General features: G+C 42.3%; 2 protein-coding genes across 2 annotated transcripts in view; both read left to right on the forward strand.

Annotated features, from left to right (window-relative positions):
• Window positions 1–663: 663 nt before the first annotated feature.
• On the forward strand, window positions 664–3,558 carry ddx28 (DEAD (Asp-Glu-Ala-Asp) box polypeptide 28). Its single transcript, XM_058089098.2, has one exon. It carries the CDS (start codon window positions 841–843, stop codon window positions 2,509–2,511), a length of 1,671 nt encoding a protein of 556 aa, XP_057945081.2. The 5' UTR covers window positions 664–840; the 3' UTR covers window positions 2,512–3,558.
• A 770-nt stretch (window positions 3,559–4,328) lies between these two features.
• LOC131139387 (talin-2) overlaps window positions 4,329–17,743 on the forward strand; it is an 87,962-nt gene continuing 74,547 nt past the window's right edge. The window contains exon 1 of the mRNA XM_058088979.2: window positions 4,329–4,522. The gene's annotated coding sequence lies outside the window, so the exon portion shown is untranslated. The remainder of the gene's footprint in view (window positions 4,523–17,743) is intronic.

The following is a 17,743-nucleotide window of genomic DNA, read 5'->3' on the forward strand; positions in this document are numbered from 1 at the left end:
GGTGGCACACAGCATGTAGCAACACTGGATTATCCCCCTAGGAATCCCAGGACGGGCACCATAATAACTAGCCTTGAGCCTTTAATTAGTCTCATATATACGTCACATATAGCTGACATGATTAGAAAAATGAATTAGCAAAACAAAAAGGTAGTTTTGTACCAACATACACTGCAATAAAAATTATATTTAAAATGTGAGCAGTTTACAACAAAACTATTAAAAACATAATACATTGATGATAAAGAAAATAGCATTTATTTGTATACTGCATATAATTAGTATTTAGTTTTAAGGGTTAATGTTGTACTTTGTAGTGCTAGGTTGCTGGTACATAATTCACCCCGGAACTATTGATATGGGGGTAGTAGTTGCCACCCGGATGGGTGCACTGTTGTAGTGTTCAGTGTGCTGTTGTTTTTCACGGAGATATTAGTTTGATTATTATATGCAAATCAGGCCAAAAACACTTATCTATCAGGATATTTATATGTGAAGTATATTTCACTGTGAACATTCAATTGTTTTACAATAAGATCTACCAATTTTATCGTTCTTAATTTGTTATGCTATTTTAAAATAGTGTTTTCCGTAACAGCTATTGTAAATAATACATCATCAGTGTGCGCCACGACGTCATCAACACTCGCCAAGTTACGCATGGCGATCGGGATTGCGTTTCTAATGGCTTTCTGACAGTCCATTCACTTCACTTTTTGGGCAAACTGTTGGAGATTCATAAATTGATCCATTTTGTCGTTTTTATTATGTAGTGTTACGTTTTTCCACTTTTTATCGCTAACTTTTGTCCAACAAGAGGCTAGCGTTAGCATTACCAGAATGTGGTCTCTGAAGGTCGGCTGTTCGGCTTTGGTTTCGCATAAAGTTAGCAGAGCTGTAGCCGGTCATGTTTATTTTTCTGTCTACCCTGCTCGTCTTTATCCAACATCAACCTCCACAGAAGAGATCCCCATCATTCGTGTTCCTCGCTATGTGCAGAAACGCGTTGAGAACCCGAAGCAGACCCGAGGCAAGAACAACCTGAACACCGTCAAAGCCGGCAGGCTCCTCGTCCAGAGCAGAAACGCTAGTTTGAATCAGTCTGTTGGATACACGTACGGAAAGTTTGAGGAACCTACTCTGTGCTCCAAAGGATGGAAGCACAACAAGTCTTACGGGGATTATTTCACCATTAACAACATCAAGTCTGTTGCACCTTTTGTTTCTGGAAGCCCAGAGGAGGATGCAGAGAAGCCTGCAAAGACGTTCCATAAACTGCACATCTCCAAGGAATTGGTGGAAACTTTGGAGCGCCTCAATATTACTCACCCCACCACTGTGCAGCTGCAGACCATCCCAAAGGTGATGAGAGGTCACAACATCCTGTGTGCGGCGGAGACAGGAAGTGGGAAAACACTGAGTTATCTGCTGCCGATTGTGCACAAATTAAAACTCACCCAGGGCGAGTTTGAAGCGGGTTCTGCAAAAATCCGCACCGTGATTCTGGTGCCCTCCAGGGAGCTGACTGACCAGGTTGCCGCTGTGTCCAGGAGCCTGTGTGCGCCTCTAGGCATGGTGACCAGGACTGTGGGTGGCGGGCGAGGAGTGGGGCACATTAAGAGTGTCTTCAAGCGAAGCGTTCCGGATATTTTAGTGGCGACTCCAGGTGCTCTGGTCAAAGCCTTGAGGAGAAGCTGGTTGGATTTGAGTGAGCTGAACTTCTTGGTGGTGGATGAAGCAGACACCATGTTTGACCCAAGCTTTGCTGACATGCTGGAAGACATTTTGCACCACACTGAGATTGCAAGACATCCAAGGGACACTCAAGGCCCCGCGCACAAGGCACAGCTGCTGGTTGTGGGCGCCACCTTCCCCGGCGGGGTCGGGGAAGTTCTCAGCAAGGTCACAGACCTCGGGAGCATGGTGGTCATCAAGAGTAAGATGCTTCACTTCCTGATGCCGCACGTGAAACAGACTTTCCTCAAAGTGAAAGGTGCTGATAAGATCCTGGAGCTCAACCATTACCTGAAACTCCTCCAGCAGGAACAAGGAGGAGGAGGTGTTGTGGTGTTTTGCAACAAGTCCTCCACTGTCAACTGGCTGGGGTACTCCTTGGAGGAGATGGGGGTGCATCACGCCCGCCTCCAAGGGGAGATGCCGGCCACCGTGCGCACAGGCGTCTTCCACAACTTCCAGAAGGGAACCGTGGACGTTCTACTATGCACTGACATCGCCTCACGAGGCCTGGACACATCTCGGGTGTGCTTGGTGGTCAATTACGACTTCCCGGAATCACACACGGACTACATCCATAGGGCCGGGCGAGTAGGGAGGGCCGGGGGGGTTGAAGGTGGAAAGGTGCTCAGCTTTGTCACGCATCCCTGGGAAGTGGAGCTTGTGCAGAAGATAGAGAGGGCAGCACGTAGGAAGATGAGTTTGCCTGGTATGGAGTCTCAAATACGGGAGCCAAAACCAGAGCTAGTTATGACGGAACAGTCAGAGGCAATATGAGCACGTTTTTGGAATGAACCATTAAAATTTTGGTGAGAATCTGGGTAAAGGTGTTTTTCTGCCTTCGAAGGCACTCCAATGCTTTTGCATTGAGCAGATGTACCCGATTTTTTGTCACCTAATATCCCATTTAAAGTGTTATTTTTTTAGTGCATCTTTAATCAGGCACAAGAAATCCCTAATTGTGGCCGTGACCTGAGCACATGCACTACATGGGTTTAACCACTAGATGGCGACATGTGTCTAAGCAACGTTAGAGCTGTTTGTCAAAATATAAAACAAAAACAAACATGCACATATAGTTTTAAAATGAACACAATACATGATCAGCTGTTAATGTAATACAGTCATCCTGCTTCCATGTATGCATGCATGCGCTTCATAATCACTCTGCACAGTACTAATTATACACTGTACTGTTGGGTTGAACACAGGTCCAAACCTGACACTTTGCCTGTTCATGTGGTGGGTCCGCAGCCCCCTCTTTTCCTTCCTCTGCCTGCGGTGCTTGTTGAAAGGAAAACATGCTAAAGTCAGTGTCATCATGGAAACTTTTCCCGTGCCCTTTATGTTGTATGGGGCTGTTGTCATGCAGATTATTTGTTTTTGTTTTTTTATTCAGGGATTATGGCTAAATCTTCATCTCTTCCCAGATACATCCTGCTCCCAGAGTGTGCACCTTATACTTTGGGGAGAAAAATCAGTTTGGGGGAAGTGTGGAGACTATTGTAGCAGACAGATGTGTCAACATGGGGCTTCCATCAGAATGTTTGGAATTTTGCTGGGATTCTCAGGCTGGACTTGATTCCCGTCCACTATTACAGTAAGAGCAGCAGGGTACCCTTGATTTCTATTAATACGTTATTCAGTAACTGACCCAAATGGAATATAAGCAACTAAACATCCAGATATAGCGCATGTCATGTGTCTTCATGTTTAAAGACGATCAGAGACAAACTGAAAGATTTATCCTAACCAGGATGCAGTCCATGTTTTGTATGTTTTTTGTACAAATTTTTGGATTCGATCTGCTTCCGAGATTAAAGTGACTGAATCTCATTTATCTTGATATGATTAACTGAAAGTCAATTGATGACTATGACTATTTTTTTTTATAAATCACATATATTTTGAATAGATTGCTGAAAAATGAACATTTAACACCATGATCAAAAAATATATTGTTTAATATATAAAGTTTTTTTAATGTACTTCCACCAGAAAAAATCACAAAAATGTATAAAATTTAAATAAATCACAGAATTCAGAAAAATAATTATTTAATTAGATACATGTGCCGAAAACAATAAATATAAAAATATTTATAATTTATTATAAATATTAATTATTGATATAATCACATTGTAAAAACAGACAAAAAATCTTACCACAATAATCAAAACTTAATGTTTAATTTTGTATACTATTATATAAATTTTTATTCAAATCACTGCGCATAAAATTTAACATAATATTTTATAATCATTTCGATTTATTTGTAATTTATTTTCAATTATTAATTAAATTAATTAATTATTTAATTGTATTAATTTTCGTTTTGTTTAGACACTTTTTTAAGTCCTGTAGTTCAAAATACATTTAACTTAATGCAGTTTCTCGATATTGATCTTTACAGTCAACGTTAATATATCATATTATTTACATATTTACTTCATTAGTCTTCCTTATTATCATGACTGATCAGTTATTTCTATTAGAATGACTTGATGCACTCTTCCTGCTGGTGTGTGTATGGACTACAAAGTAATGGCCATTTAAAGTGACGTATTTCCTTTTTGCCCCACTGGTGGATTACTGCCCCCTCCCCATTTACGCGCAGACACACATTTGCCGCTGTCTTCACACACGCACACACACCGCGCACACACATGCAAGTAAGTCCGGTCACTTGGAAATTTCCCTGCCAGAAGACGGATGCTATTTGGCCGCTAAAGCAGCGGAAAGTGTCCGCCAACGTGCGTCCTGCGATGCGCCAGTGGAGCTCGTGAAGGTAGGCATGTTTGCAACAATCGGATTAGTGTGGCGCCCATCTCCCCCTGCGGCACACGCCGAAAGCCGCCTGACCTTCTCTATCTATCCGGCTTTTTTTTTTTTTTTTTTACACTGGAAACCCCGCATGTCTTGTGTGTGGATGCATGCATGCGTGGGTGCTTGTTGTGTGTCTGCTTAGCCGTTGAAGTTGGCTTGAGATGCTTCGTTGAATCGACGCGCAACTTGTGGAGCCTTCATATCAAACCGCCGGTGGATTCACCGACTCGTGTGGCTGCAGCACGCCGCCTAAGGAGGCGTCTCTGGCGGCCTCTGTTGCTGGGCTTACTCGCTGTGTGGAGAGTTGCCGGAGGGGGCAAGTTGTAGAATACACCGGCTCCGCCATGTTAATATACCATGTCAATTGTTTGGAACTTTGTTTTATTACCCTTGTTAGGCATTCACCTGCCCCATGCATGTGGAATAGTGTCCATACCGCTGCAAGGAGAGATATCACACGTTATAGAGGATGTGCATTAAAGTGACCCTTGCACGTATTGAATGTATCAGCTACACTGCCACACCCCTTCTCGTATAATGGAACAGTCTGCAAGTAGTCTGCCTTGCTTAATGTAGTGTTGCGTGGACGGTTTAAGCAGGAAGATGCTCAATAATAATGTTTTATTTATGTGCTGTATTGTCAAGTAAAATGAGAGATGTCCAAATCTCAGGTTGTTTTAAGGTGATAGTAAAATAATCCTACTGGTTATACTGTATTTCCTCATAAAGTGGCTACTACAAGGTGTCTATTTGGGGTAAGGTGCATATTAAGGTTGCAACTGGTAGTAGTATCTAACTTTCATTCATTCATTTTCTACCGCTTATCCTCACGAGGGTCGCGGGGGGTGTTGGAGCCTATCCCAGCTGTCTTTGGGCAAAAGGCGGGGTACACCCTGGACTGGTCGCCAGCCAATCACAGTCGCACATATAGACAAACAACCATTCACACTCACATTCATACCTATGGACAATTTGGAGTCGCTAATTAACCTAGCATGTTTTTGGAATGTGGGAGGAAACCGGAGTACCCGGTGAAAACCCACGCATGCACGGGGAGAACATGCAAACTCCACACAGTGAGGGTGGAATTGAACTCTGGTCTGCTAGCTGTGAGGCCTGCGCGCTAACCACCCTTCTGCCGTACAGCCCTTTTCAATCATACACGAGCAAAAGGAATTCAACCGCTGTATAATAAAACTAAAATAAAGTAAAATTTTTGTCTATCCCAGCTGTCTTTGGGGGAGAGGTGGGGTACACCCTGGACTGGTCGCCAGCCAATCACAGGGCACATATAGACAAACAACCATTCACACTCACATTCATACCTATGGACAATTTGGAGTCGCCAATTAACCTAGCATGTTTTTGGAATGTGGGAGGAAACCGGAGTACCCGGAGAAAACCCACGCATGCACGGGGAGAACATGCAAACTCCACACAGAGATGGCCAATTGTGGAATTGAACTCAGGTCTCTGAGCTGTGAGGCCTGCGTGCTAACCACTATCCACTGTGCAGCCCATGTAATATTATATTATGCTATATTATGTCTTAAATGAATAATTTTCTCTTATTATGTTGATTATATGGCGTTCATACAAGTGTAAAGGTGACTATAGGGGTGTTAGTGCATGTCTAGAGGGCTCTAATCATGTCAAAAAACGTATTTAGAAGGCCGTGAACATGTATGATATGAAAATATTCTATGTATAAATAGGGAATGGGGAGAACATGCAAACTCCACACAGAGATGGCCAATTGTGGAATTGAACTCAGGTCACCAAGCTGTGAGGCCTGTGTGCTAACCACTAACCACTGTGCAGCCCATGTAATATTATATTATGCTATATTATGTCTTAAATGAATAATTTTCTCTTATTATGTTGATTATATGGGGTTCATACAAGTGTAAAGGTGACTATAGGGGTGTTAGTGCATGTCTAGAGGGCTCTAATCATGTCAAAAAACGTATTTAGAACAAGTATGATATGAAAATATTCTATGTATAAATAGGGAATGGGGAGAACATGCAAACTCCACACAGAGATGGCCGAGGGTAGGATTGAACCCTGGTCTCCTAGCTGTGAGGTCTGCGCGCTAACCACTCAACCGCCGTGCCGCCCGGTTTGGACATTAATAGTTGAGTAATGTTGAGGTGACGGTTAATTGCCAGTTATCCGAGTTGCACACTCACAATTGTTTCCGTTTCCAAATGGCGTTCGTGATTTTAATGATCCAGACCCTTCAGCTTCCTGTGTGAAAATGTCGTTTTCGCTCTCCTGTCTTGTTAAGTACCGCTGCATCTCATGTCCGCATGCAGCACTGCATCATTTCCTTAAATGCAAAGGGCGAATGAAGAGCTTTGTCATCATCTTTGGTGACGGTGGTCGTGAATTGCAATGTTAATCACCCTTCGATGTGCAGCGTGCTCTCTTCGCCGCGTTGCTGTTCAGGTGTTGTCGTGCTGAAACTGTTGGGTGACTAACCTCTTGTGTTTAGGGACGGAGCCTGTCCGACAAGGGAGACTCCTCATTAGCTGTGCATGGCTAATTTATTGATGGGTTCGCTTTTGTCCTGCGTGAAAACAAACCACTGGAGGAACACAAAAGGAAGGAAATGAACGATACATAATGTGTGCCACATTCATACAGGAAGTGTCCTGATCACAGTCAATCATAACAGTCAGGTCCTGTCACAGTGTTTTTTTTTTATATTAATGACATACTTCCTGCTTCCTCTTGAGGACACCATGCTGGATGAAGGAAGCAGTGTGATGTCATTAAGAGCATATTTGGATATTAAATCATGGTGACACATGCAATTCGGTACATTTACTGTTCTGTGGTTATTATCAATTATTAATTGGTTGCTCAGTATACCATATCAGATCAAAACTTGATAACATTTCTTTAAGGTTGGGAAGGATCCCCGAATAGTACTTTTTCTTTCATTCATTAATTCATTTATTTATTTTCTACCGCTTATCCTCACGAGGGTACTCCTGTGCTGGAGCCTATCCCAGCTGTCTTCAAGCGAGAGGCGGGGTACACCCTGGACTGGTGGCCAGCCAATCACAGGGCACATATAGACAAACAACCATTCACACTCACATTCATACGTATGGACAATTTGGAGCATGTTTTTGGAATGTAACATGCAAAACTCCACACAGAGATGGCATGGAGAGGGTGGAATTGAACTCTGGTCTCCTAGCTGTGAGGCCTGTGCGCTAACCACCCGACCACCGTGCAGCTCTTTTCAATCATACTTGAGCAAAAGAGAATTCAAACACTGTACAATAAAACAAAAATAAAGTAAAATTTTAGCCTATTCCAGCTGTCTTCGGGGGAGTGGCGGGGTACACCCTGGACTGGTCGCTAGCCAATCACAGGGCACATATAGACAAACAACCATTCACACTCACATTCATAAGTATAGACAATTTGGAGTCGCCAATTAACCTAGCATGTTTTTGATGGATGTTTTGGAATGTGGGAGTAAACCCACGCATGCACGGGAGAACATGTAAACTCCACACAGAGATGGCCGAGGGTGGAATCGAACTCGGGTCTCCTAGCTGTGTGGCCTCCGTGCTAACCACTTTTTTTCAATAGAATCATAAACATTTTTTTAGCGTTTTTGCATTATGTAGGTCCTTAAAATGTTTTGCAATAGGGCCTTAAAAACAGAGTTCATGTCATATCTGATTCAAGAACAGTAAAAATGTGTGTACCAAACAATATTATAAACTCAATAATATAAACTATAAAGAGAGGTTTTACTTCTCTTTATAGTCATTCCTTTTCATTTTTGTTTACCATATATATATATATATATATATATATATATATATATATATATAGCCAGACAGCTGTAACAGGTCATATGACAAACGGTCCTGGAACACTCGTAAAGAAGACACTTAAATAGCATAATATAGCTGTCCATCATGTCACCGTGCCAGGGTCTTCACTTCAGTGCTTCTCACCCAAATGTAAACAAGGGATCAAATACTGTGGTTTTCCTAAGGAGGAATAAGACTGCAGTTAAAATGATCCAATTTTAATTCACTGAATTCATTTTTTATCCAATATCAGTTTAAAATTCATTTTATGTTTTTACATCAGAGCTGACAAAGTGTCAAACAACCAATTATCATCATTTTGCACGATCAGTTTTATTTAATTTTAAGTGTTTTGGTTGCTTGTACACTAATAGCTTTGTATTGAATCTTTGAGTTACCAGGCAGCTTGAGTTTTCCTATCACCATGGGAACCACTACTGCTTTTCGCAGCTCCACAGCATGCAGGAAGAAAAAACAAAACAAAACACATCACTCCCCCTAAAGTTGAATATCTAATTGAGTTGTTTTTATTTTCAATTCCTTTCTGCACCAGCCTTTTTTTTTCATTTCAGAAGTAGGAGGCCCTGATTGGAATGTTGTGATTTGGCTCTTATGTTTAAGGTTACACATGCCTTGGCTTGATCACAACAAAGTGTGAAATTCTGGGATATCAACTTGACCTAAGCCAGACATTTTATAGTGTGTACCAAGAGAACGCTGTAGAATGTCTGTAGTAAGTATTCGCCATGAAGTGGTTAGCGCGCAGGCCCTACAGCTAAGAGACCCGAGTTCGATTCTACCCTCGGCCATCTCTGTGTGGAGTTTGCATGTTCTCCCCGTGCATGCATGGGTTTTTTCCGGGTACTCCGGTTTCCTCCCACATTCCAAAAACATGCTAGGTTAATTGGCGACTCCAAATTGTCCATAGGTATGAATGTGAGTGTGAATGGTTGTTTGTCTATATGTGCCCTGTGATTGGCTGGCGACCAGTCCCAGGGTGTACCCCGCCTCTCGCCCAAAGACAGCTGGGATAGGCTCCAGCACCCCCGCGACAAATGAATGAATGTCTGCTAAAATGAATTCTGATCCATTAAATCCCAGGTACTAAATGCACCACCCATTACCGGTTTTATATGCAATATATTTTCCATAGAAACCTTCCCAATCTCTGTAGACAGGCTGTAGCAGAAATAGCTCTTTAAGTGGCCTATCAATGTGCGACTGCTACACAATCATTCTGTCAGGTCCTTCCTGCTGTTTGGTCAGAACCTCCTTTCTATCTCAAATGGGCTCTCATCAGCCTCAATGACTTGTCACTTGAACCGATGCATGTCTAAATTGTAAACCACGTATTATTTGTGCATACTAGACCACACATGAAGTCCAGACCTCCATCACCGTAAGTCCCTATTTTTATTTCCGTCCGGGCACCTCTGTCAGTTGCCTTGTAACTGCAAGTCCCAACGTTGTGAACAAATGGCAGTTCTTATTATTCAACACGTTTGTTGACAAATTTCCACATTTCTATCAGTCGTCAGATTATTTTAGTCTCTGTGACGCTGGGGTTTGTGAAACTAATCCTCTGTTGGAATTCCCCCCGCGGAGTCACTCACAGCTTTCTTAGGGAACATTTTGGGCTGTGCTGGAAATGCATCCCCACCCAGCCTCCTCGACCATCAATCCCCCCCCCCCCCCCCCCCCCCCCCCCACCACCCTGCAGCCGAGGGCATCTATTCTTGGTTTTCCCATCAGGATAAATTCTTGTTGCGAATGTTTGCCGGTAAACTGTGACTAAGGAAGGGACCGCTCTGGAGGAACGGAGGATGTGCTGAAATGCTAACGAATAAATGGGATCAACCACTGGGAGGTTATGTTGTGGTGCTATTGGTGGGTTCTGGATTACTAGGTTTTATTTCTTTTTCCTGAGCTGAAATGACCTCAAAACCTCAAATCTCCTTTACATACTTGCAACATGTAATGGTTGTATCGTTTCCTCTTCTTTTTTTGGAGTGATCCAAGACATTTCCACAAAACCAGCTGTTTATTTATTTATTCATTCATTCATTTTCTACCGCTTTTTCCTCACGAGGGTCGCGGGGGTGCTGGAGCCTATCCCAGCTGTCTTTGGGCGAGAGGCGGGGTACACCCTGGACTGGTGGCCAGCCAATCACAGGGCACATATAGACAAACAACCATTCACACTCACATTCATACCTATGGACAATTTGGAGTCACCAATTAACCTAGCATGTTTTTGGAATGTGGGAGGAAACCGGAGTACCCGGAGAAAACCCACGCATGCACGGGGAGAACATGCAAACTCCACACAGAGATGGCCGAGGGTGGAATTGAACCCTGGTCTCCTAGCTGTGAGGTCTGCGCGCTAACCACTAGACCGCCGTGCCGCTCCCTGTTTATTTATTATTATTATTATTATTATCCCCTTATTGACAACTTATTTGATATATTTCCTTTCCATCCTCTGCAGACAGGCTGTAGCAGAAATAGCACGTTAAGTGGCCTGTTAATGTGCGACCGCTGCACAATCATTCTGTCAGTTCCTCCTTGCTGCTTGGCCAGAACCTTCTTACCGTCTCAAATGGGCTCCTAACAGCCTCACAGACCTGTCACTTGAAACGAGCTATATAAGGGAAACAATCCCAGTGTTTAATAGTTTAGGGCAAGTTCATGGGACTGCTGCCAGGCCTTGGATTAGAAAGTGAGGTCATAGAGACGAAGATGCAACATTCGGAGTGTAGCGCTGTAAACCTTTATTGTGGTCCTTTATTTTGGAGATTGGTCTCATTGTCTCATTAATGGGGTACACTAGAAGGATGTTTTTTGCTAATGCATGTTGCATCAAGGGCTGCACGGCGGACGGGTGGTTAGCGCGCAGGCCTCACAGCTAGGAAACCAGAGTTCAATTCCACCCTCGGCCATCTCTGTGTGGAGTTTGCATGTTCTCCCCGTGCATGCGTGGGTTTTCTCCGGGTACTCCGGTTTCCTCCCACATTCCAAAAACATGCTAGGTTAATTGGCGACTCCAAATTGTCCATAGGTATGAATGTGAGTGTGAATGGTTGTTTGTCTATATGTGCCCTGTGATTGGCTGGCCACCAGTCCAGGGTGTACCCCGCCTCTCCCCCAAAGACAGCTGGGATAGATAATAATTTTACTTTATTTTAGTTTTATTGTACAGCGGTTGAATTCCTTTTGCTCGTGTATGATTGAAAAGGGCTACACGGTGAACGGGTGGTTAGCGCGCAGGCCTGACAGCTAGGAGACCTGAGTTCGATTCCACCCTCTCTGTGTGGAGTTTGCATGTTCTCCCCGTGCATGCGTGGGTTTTCTCCGGGTACTCCGGTTTCCTCCCACATTCCAAAAACATGTTAGGCTATTCGCAAGAATTGCAAGATGTATATCGCAATAGGACCCCGCCTCCCGCCCGAAGACAGCTGAGACAGGCTCCAGCACCCCCGCGACCCTCGTGAATATAAGCGGTAGAAAATGAATGAATGAATGTTGCATCAAGGATGCTGTGGTCACATTGGTCTAATGGCGCCCATTCAGGTGGTCCTTGTCTCTTGTTGGAACGAGTCTATCCACCTGTTGAGAGGGCGATACGGCCTAAAAACCTATTGCGATATTCATTCATTCATTTTCTACCGCTTTTTCCTCACAAGGGTCGCGGGGGGTGCTGGAGCCTATCCCAGCTGTCTTCGGGCGAGAGACGGGGTCCTATTGCGATATACATCTTGCAATCTTGCAATAATGGTAATTTAAAGTTATGATAATCTTTGGCATATAAATGATAATAGAGATATGAACCGGTGGGTTTTTGGGAAGGACCTGGTGTCAAAATAAGATCAAGTGTGGTTGATTCGATTTCCCCATGCGGACATTAGCTTTATATTTTTGCTTGCTTATATTAAGGTTAATCCAGAGGCCTATTTAACGTCCTTGTATGCAGTGTCAAAATAAAAAGTAGTCTCCTACTGAACTCGTGCGTATCAGCATGCCTGTGTGCAGCTCCTTCTCCAGCTGGCAAAGAGACAAATGCTGCATTGTGGAATTCCTCTTCAGATGGACTCGAGGGGGGGTTAGAATGCCAGGCTTGTCCTCAGTTGGGTTACTTATCTCCCCAGTGCAGTGCAAACCCTCAGGGAAATTACTTGGAAAGGATGCAGGAGAGTGAGTGAGTGTGTGTGTGTGTGTGTGTGGGGGGGGATCAAACTCATCCACCCACCCTCCCACAGACAACGCATGTTGCTTTTTTTGAGGATGGAACTCATCGTTAGAGCAGTAAAGTCAGGTCTATTAGCTGCATGATTATTTATGTTCGGGGTAAGCCCATGGAAGGTGGGACGTTTATTTTTCTGGGTGCTGTTTCAGTCTCCAGCGACAATGGGTGATGGATTGAAATGGCAGTTACAAGAGGCAAACGGGGTTTTTGACCGTATGTCCTTCATGACAAGACTAAGTTGTTCCCTTTTGTTCAAGCTGCCCCGCTTTAGCTCGTCTCTGGTGGAGGCAGCTTGACTGACAGTTCTGACCTTAAGAATTAAAGCTGGCTGGACCTGAATGACGAACTCAATTTTTTTTTAAGGTGAGGAATGGATGAAGTGGTTCTCGTGAACAAGTGGACAGCAGGAAAATAAAGTCAAAGATAAAATGCTGTCTTATGCCAACAGTGAGATGAGAAAGATTGGTACACTTGCATAGCAACAAACCCACACGTGTAGGCTCATGCTTTAGTCTTGTCCTGTTTCTCTTAGGAGGTTTTTTTTACCTTTCTTTTGGACTAAGGTCCATTTGGTTAGAGATCTTTACATCAACTAATGACTTTGGCCACTTCTTAGGTGTGTTTGGGCTTGTTATTGTGTTGGAAAACTGCCATGCCTTTGGGTTTCATCTCCGATTCACCCTGGACGTATTGGGAGTTGATTTCCCCTCAGTGAACCATTGCTTAAACAATTTGGCTAAATGTATATAGCTAAATTTGTGTTAAATTTGAAAACTATGCTTCAAATGTATTTTTTCACAAAAAAAAAAAATCCCTTTTTTTTGTGGGGAGCTGATATTTTCCTGAAACTTACCTATGTTCTACTGCTGATTACTAAGGAACGAAAAAAGGTAGAAACAACCTTTTTTTCTGATGAAAGATTAGAGTCTAATCTTTTTTTTGGTATATACCATATCTACCGTATTTTCTGGACTATAAGTCGTTCCGGAGTATAAGTCGCACAAGGCCAAAAATGCATAATTAGGTAGAAAAAAAACATACATAAGTTGCATTTTTTGCGAGTAATTTTATTTTATTATTTTACAAACTACTTGACCAAAACAGACATTACGTCCTCTCGGAAGACAAGTTCTAACAATAAAATAATAAAGAACAGGCTGAATAGGTGTAAGATATGCTAACACAATGGTTATTCAGCTACACTAAAAATAAACATGAACAGAAAAGGTGTCCAGTGTTTATGTAACATAAACAGTTTTTTCATTTATAAGTCGCTCTGGAGTATAAGTCGCAGGAACAGCCAACCTATGAAAAAAAAGTGTGACTTATAGTCCAGAAAATACGGTATATAGCAAAAATATGTAAGCAAAAAAAAAATATATATATATATACATATTCGAGCATGGGACTAAAATCTCTAATAAAACCATCCACACCAAGCTAAAACTCAACTCTGAACCCCTGATGTCACTTCCTGTCCACCTGCCACTCAGCTCCCCAAAGGAACACATTTCTAGCAAAACACATGCATCCTATTTATGACTTAAATGGGATTGTTCCTTCAATGGGCGGCTGAGTGGTTAGCGTGCAGACCTCACAGCTAGGAGACCAGGGTTCGATTACACCCTCGGCCATCTCTGTGTGGAGTTTGCATGTTCTCCCCGTGCATGCGTGGGTTTTCTCCGGGTACTCCGGTTTCCTCCCACATTCCAAAAACATGCTAGGTTAATTGGCGACTCCAAATTGTTCATAGGTATGAATGTGAGTGTGAATGGTTGTTTGTCTATATGTGCCCTGTGATTGGCTGGCGACCAGTCCAGGGTGTAGACAGCTGAATGTTCCTTCAATGTAAGCGGTATGCTATATATACGTTTGTGAGATAATACATAAACAACCCACGGTATTGATGCCACTATTCTTCAACATATACTGTATGGACTGGTGCACTCCTTCCGTCCCCTCAAGTGCTGCTGTCCAATTTGCTGACCAAGCAAGAAACAGAAACTCTCTCTCTCTCTCTCTCTTCCTCTTTATCTCAGCCACTTTTTTCTTTTTCTGCCACTCCAGTCTGCTTAGACCTATCTCCATTCCACCCCCCTACCCGCCCCGTGTGGCTATAGCAAACGTGTCGACAGTCAGCAGGATGAAAAGACACGAGGTGTTTTGCAAGGCTGCGTATTTGCACTTGCACATTGATGGACAGAGTGTTTGCTCGGTGTGGCATTCTGAGTAATATTCACTGCATCTCAAATGAAAAAGAAGCAGGCTAATTCACATGATGCTATCCCTCGTAGTAAAGGTTATCTTTTTGGTATTTGGTATCGCATGTTTGTTTGTTTTTTCCAAGGGGGGAAAAAAATCAAGGTAATGTGCTGAGCATGCTGTCTGTTGGAGCGAAGGCCAGTTTTTGAGGAACTATAAAAAATAAATTCGGGCATTATCCACTTATTTATTATTCATCGCACATGAAAATGAATTTTTTTTTATGTTTTATGCACACCTTGCAATGCAACCTACCTCGGTGTTCACTGCGTCGGAGTCACCAAGTGACGTGTGGATGTTTTTTCCAGCTGCTTGCTACTTGTTGACGTCCGAGCAGAAGCTGCATTTGATCAATTTTACTTAGGATTTGTCAGATCAACCCAATCCAGCCGTTTGCACACTTAATCACCGAGCTCATTGCATTTGGTACCGCGTCATAACACACCTCATACATAGAAAAGGAACGTATAAAGGGTGCACTATAGTTCAGGCAAAGTTGCATGATTAAGTCATTTGAAAACTCCAACTTTATATATAAGTAACAAAATACTCAGGTTAATAGGAAAATGTATTTTTGTGTACTGTATATATCATGCCATCGTGACATACTAGAAGATTCTCCAGTGTGTTTTGTACAATAGACACATTGTTGCCACGCCTAGAAGACCAACTCGCTGCCCTTGGGACAACCATCTTGACACCTCTGTGTAGTCTAGTGGCTCATATTCCATATCGTCTAGCTAGTTTCTTTACATGCAAAGTTTTGTCATTTGCTATTTAAATTTTTTTGGGCACATTATCTCCAAATAAAAAAAAAAACAAAGCAAAACAAGATGCATTTTCAGTTTGTCATGTGACCTGTTAAACAAATCAGGTGTGTGAGGTGAATAATCAAGTGAGAACCTGGAAGCTGGATTGTTGGTAGCTGGGTGTGTTCTTGTGTTCTTGACTATAATATTCATGAATATTGAGCTTTTATGTTCTACACGCACAGAAAAGATACTCGTCCATTTTTGGGAAAAAAAACAGTTCTATGACAGCTGCTAATGGAAAATGATAAGAGTGTTATCCTAATTGAAATGTATGTCAGCGCATGGTTGCTCGCTAAATTGGAATTTTGGCCTGGCAGCAGCGGCAGACGGTCTGCTAACTCGCAGCTGTCCAGCCAAACTGCAGATTAGAAGACTATCTCTACTACTGAGATGCAAAAGAAGATTAAAGTAGGCAGCTCATGAAGAAGAAGGCTGGTCGGTCCTAATGTGAAGGACCTGGTCGAGTGAAACGTGTTTGTTTTGGTTTTTTGTTTTTTTTTTAAACCGAGCTGTGTGAGTGATGTACCCTGCCTTGAGCTCTGTTTGGATGAGCTCTGGTTAGTGTTTAGGGTTCTCTTGGGTTCTTCTCTTGTCTTCCAGATTGTTTTGGTCTGCTGTGACCCAGAATAAAATGCCCCTTAGCCTTTCACCCTGAGATTTTCTGGAAAACCTGACGTATTTTGCAGAACACAGCAGTAACAGAACCAATGTTGTATTGACGTTAAGAAAACTGGTATAAAACTGGATGATGTCTGGTGGGTTGGTGGTCCTATACAATATAGTATAAATCAGGGGTCTCAAACTCAATTTACTTGGGGGCCACTGGAGCTCGGGTCTGGGTGAGACTGGGCCGCATCAAGTTTTCCAAAACAAAAACAAAAACGCATTTATTAAAACCAAAAAATTAAAAAAACTTAGCTTTGGTTCCAATTTTCTACAAGAAAAGCTCTGATAAAACATTCCACTGTTCTCAAATATCTTACTTTTTATTTTTCTACACAAAATAAGATGAAAAATAAATAAACAAATCAAGAATAAAGAAAATCAATCAATCAGTAATAAATAAATATAATAATAATAAAACGGCAAATAATAAAAACTTAAGAAACCACATATAGTTGGTGGGTAGACAAATTATTTTTTTCAGATTTAAAATGAACAAAGCATTATTAGAGCCCTGTAGACATGACAAAACACGACTATAGTCACATTTATACTCTTTTTATTTACAACATATTGCGCAACTGCAGGGTCTTGAGACACATGCTAACTCGCAAACTAGAGAGCTAGCGACCTAAACGGTAGCCTTCAAGTTATTTCCTTCAAACTTAAATAGCCAAAAACTTACCACTTCCACACGGATAGGGAGGATAACTATTAACCGTTATTTAACCTTTAACATGAACATTAATCAAACGTAATAATTTTTTCTGGGTACATGATACCATACAGCATCCATATAAAAACTTACGCGGGCCGCACTAACATTAAACTTTCATATCAAGGCGGGGGCCTCAAACTGGTGTCTTGCGGGCCACATTTGGCCCGCGGGCCGCGTGTTTGAGACCCCTGATGTAAATGATCTTGCCGTGATTGTCAAATGTCCCCCTTTCGTTATGTCAAGAAAAACATACATATCTTTTCAGTCATATTCATTTCATCCTTAAAAGCCATTTGTATTTTTTTCCCATGCATACATAGTGGTCACTGATCATGGTATTATTTATTGCTATACAGGAACTTTTGCAAATGTAATACCCTGGCAGGATGTGTTCTTTAGAGCGTAATCTCCCTTGAATGGGGTGTGCATTTGCTTCAAGGATATAAAGCTTCAGCTCAGAGAACCTCTTTAATTCTCATTTTAGTATTAATGCTGTGCCTTTGGTCTATTTTGCCCTTTTTTTTTAATACTTCCGCTTTCATGTTTTGGCCCTTTAATGCAAAGTGTCATAAACAGTGCACCATTTTTATTTCGTGTCATGAGAATATCAGCAGCGTGTGTTTGCTCTAACGGCAAACTTAAC

Source organism: Doryrhamphus excisus, linkage group LG13, assembly GCF_037039965.1.
Source record: "Doryrhamphus excisus strain RoL-2023G ecotype Guam linkage group LG13, RoL_Dexc_Guam_v1.1, whole genome shotgun sequence".
In the NCBI taxonomy this organism is placed as follows: domain Eukaryota; kingdom Metazoa; phylum Chordata; class Actinopteri; order Syngnathiformes; family Syngnathidae; genus Doryrhamphus; species Doryrhamphus excisus.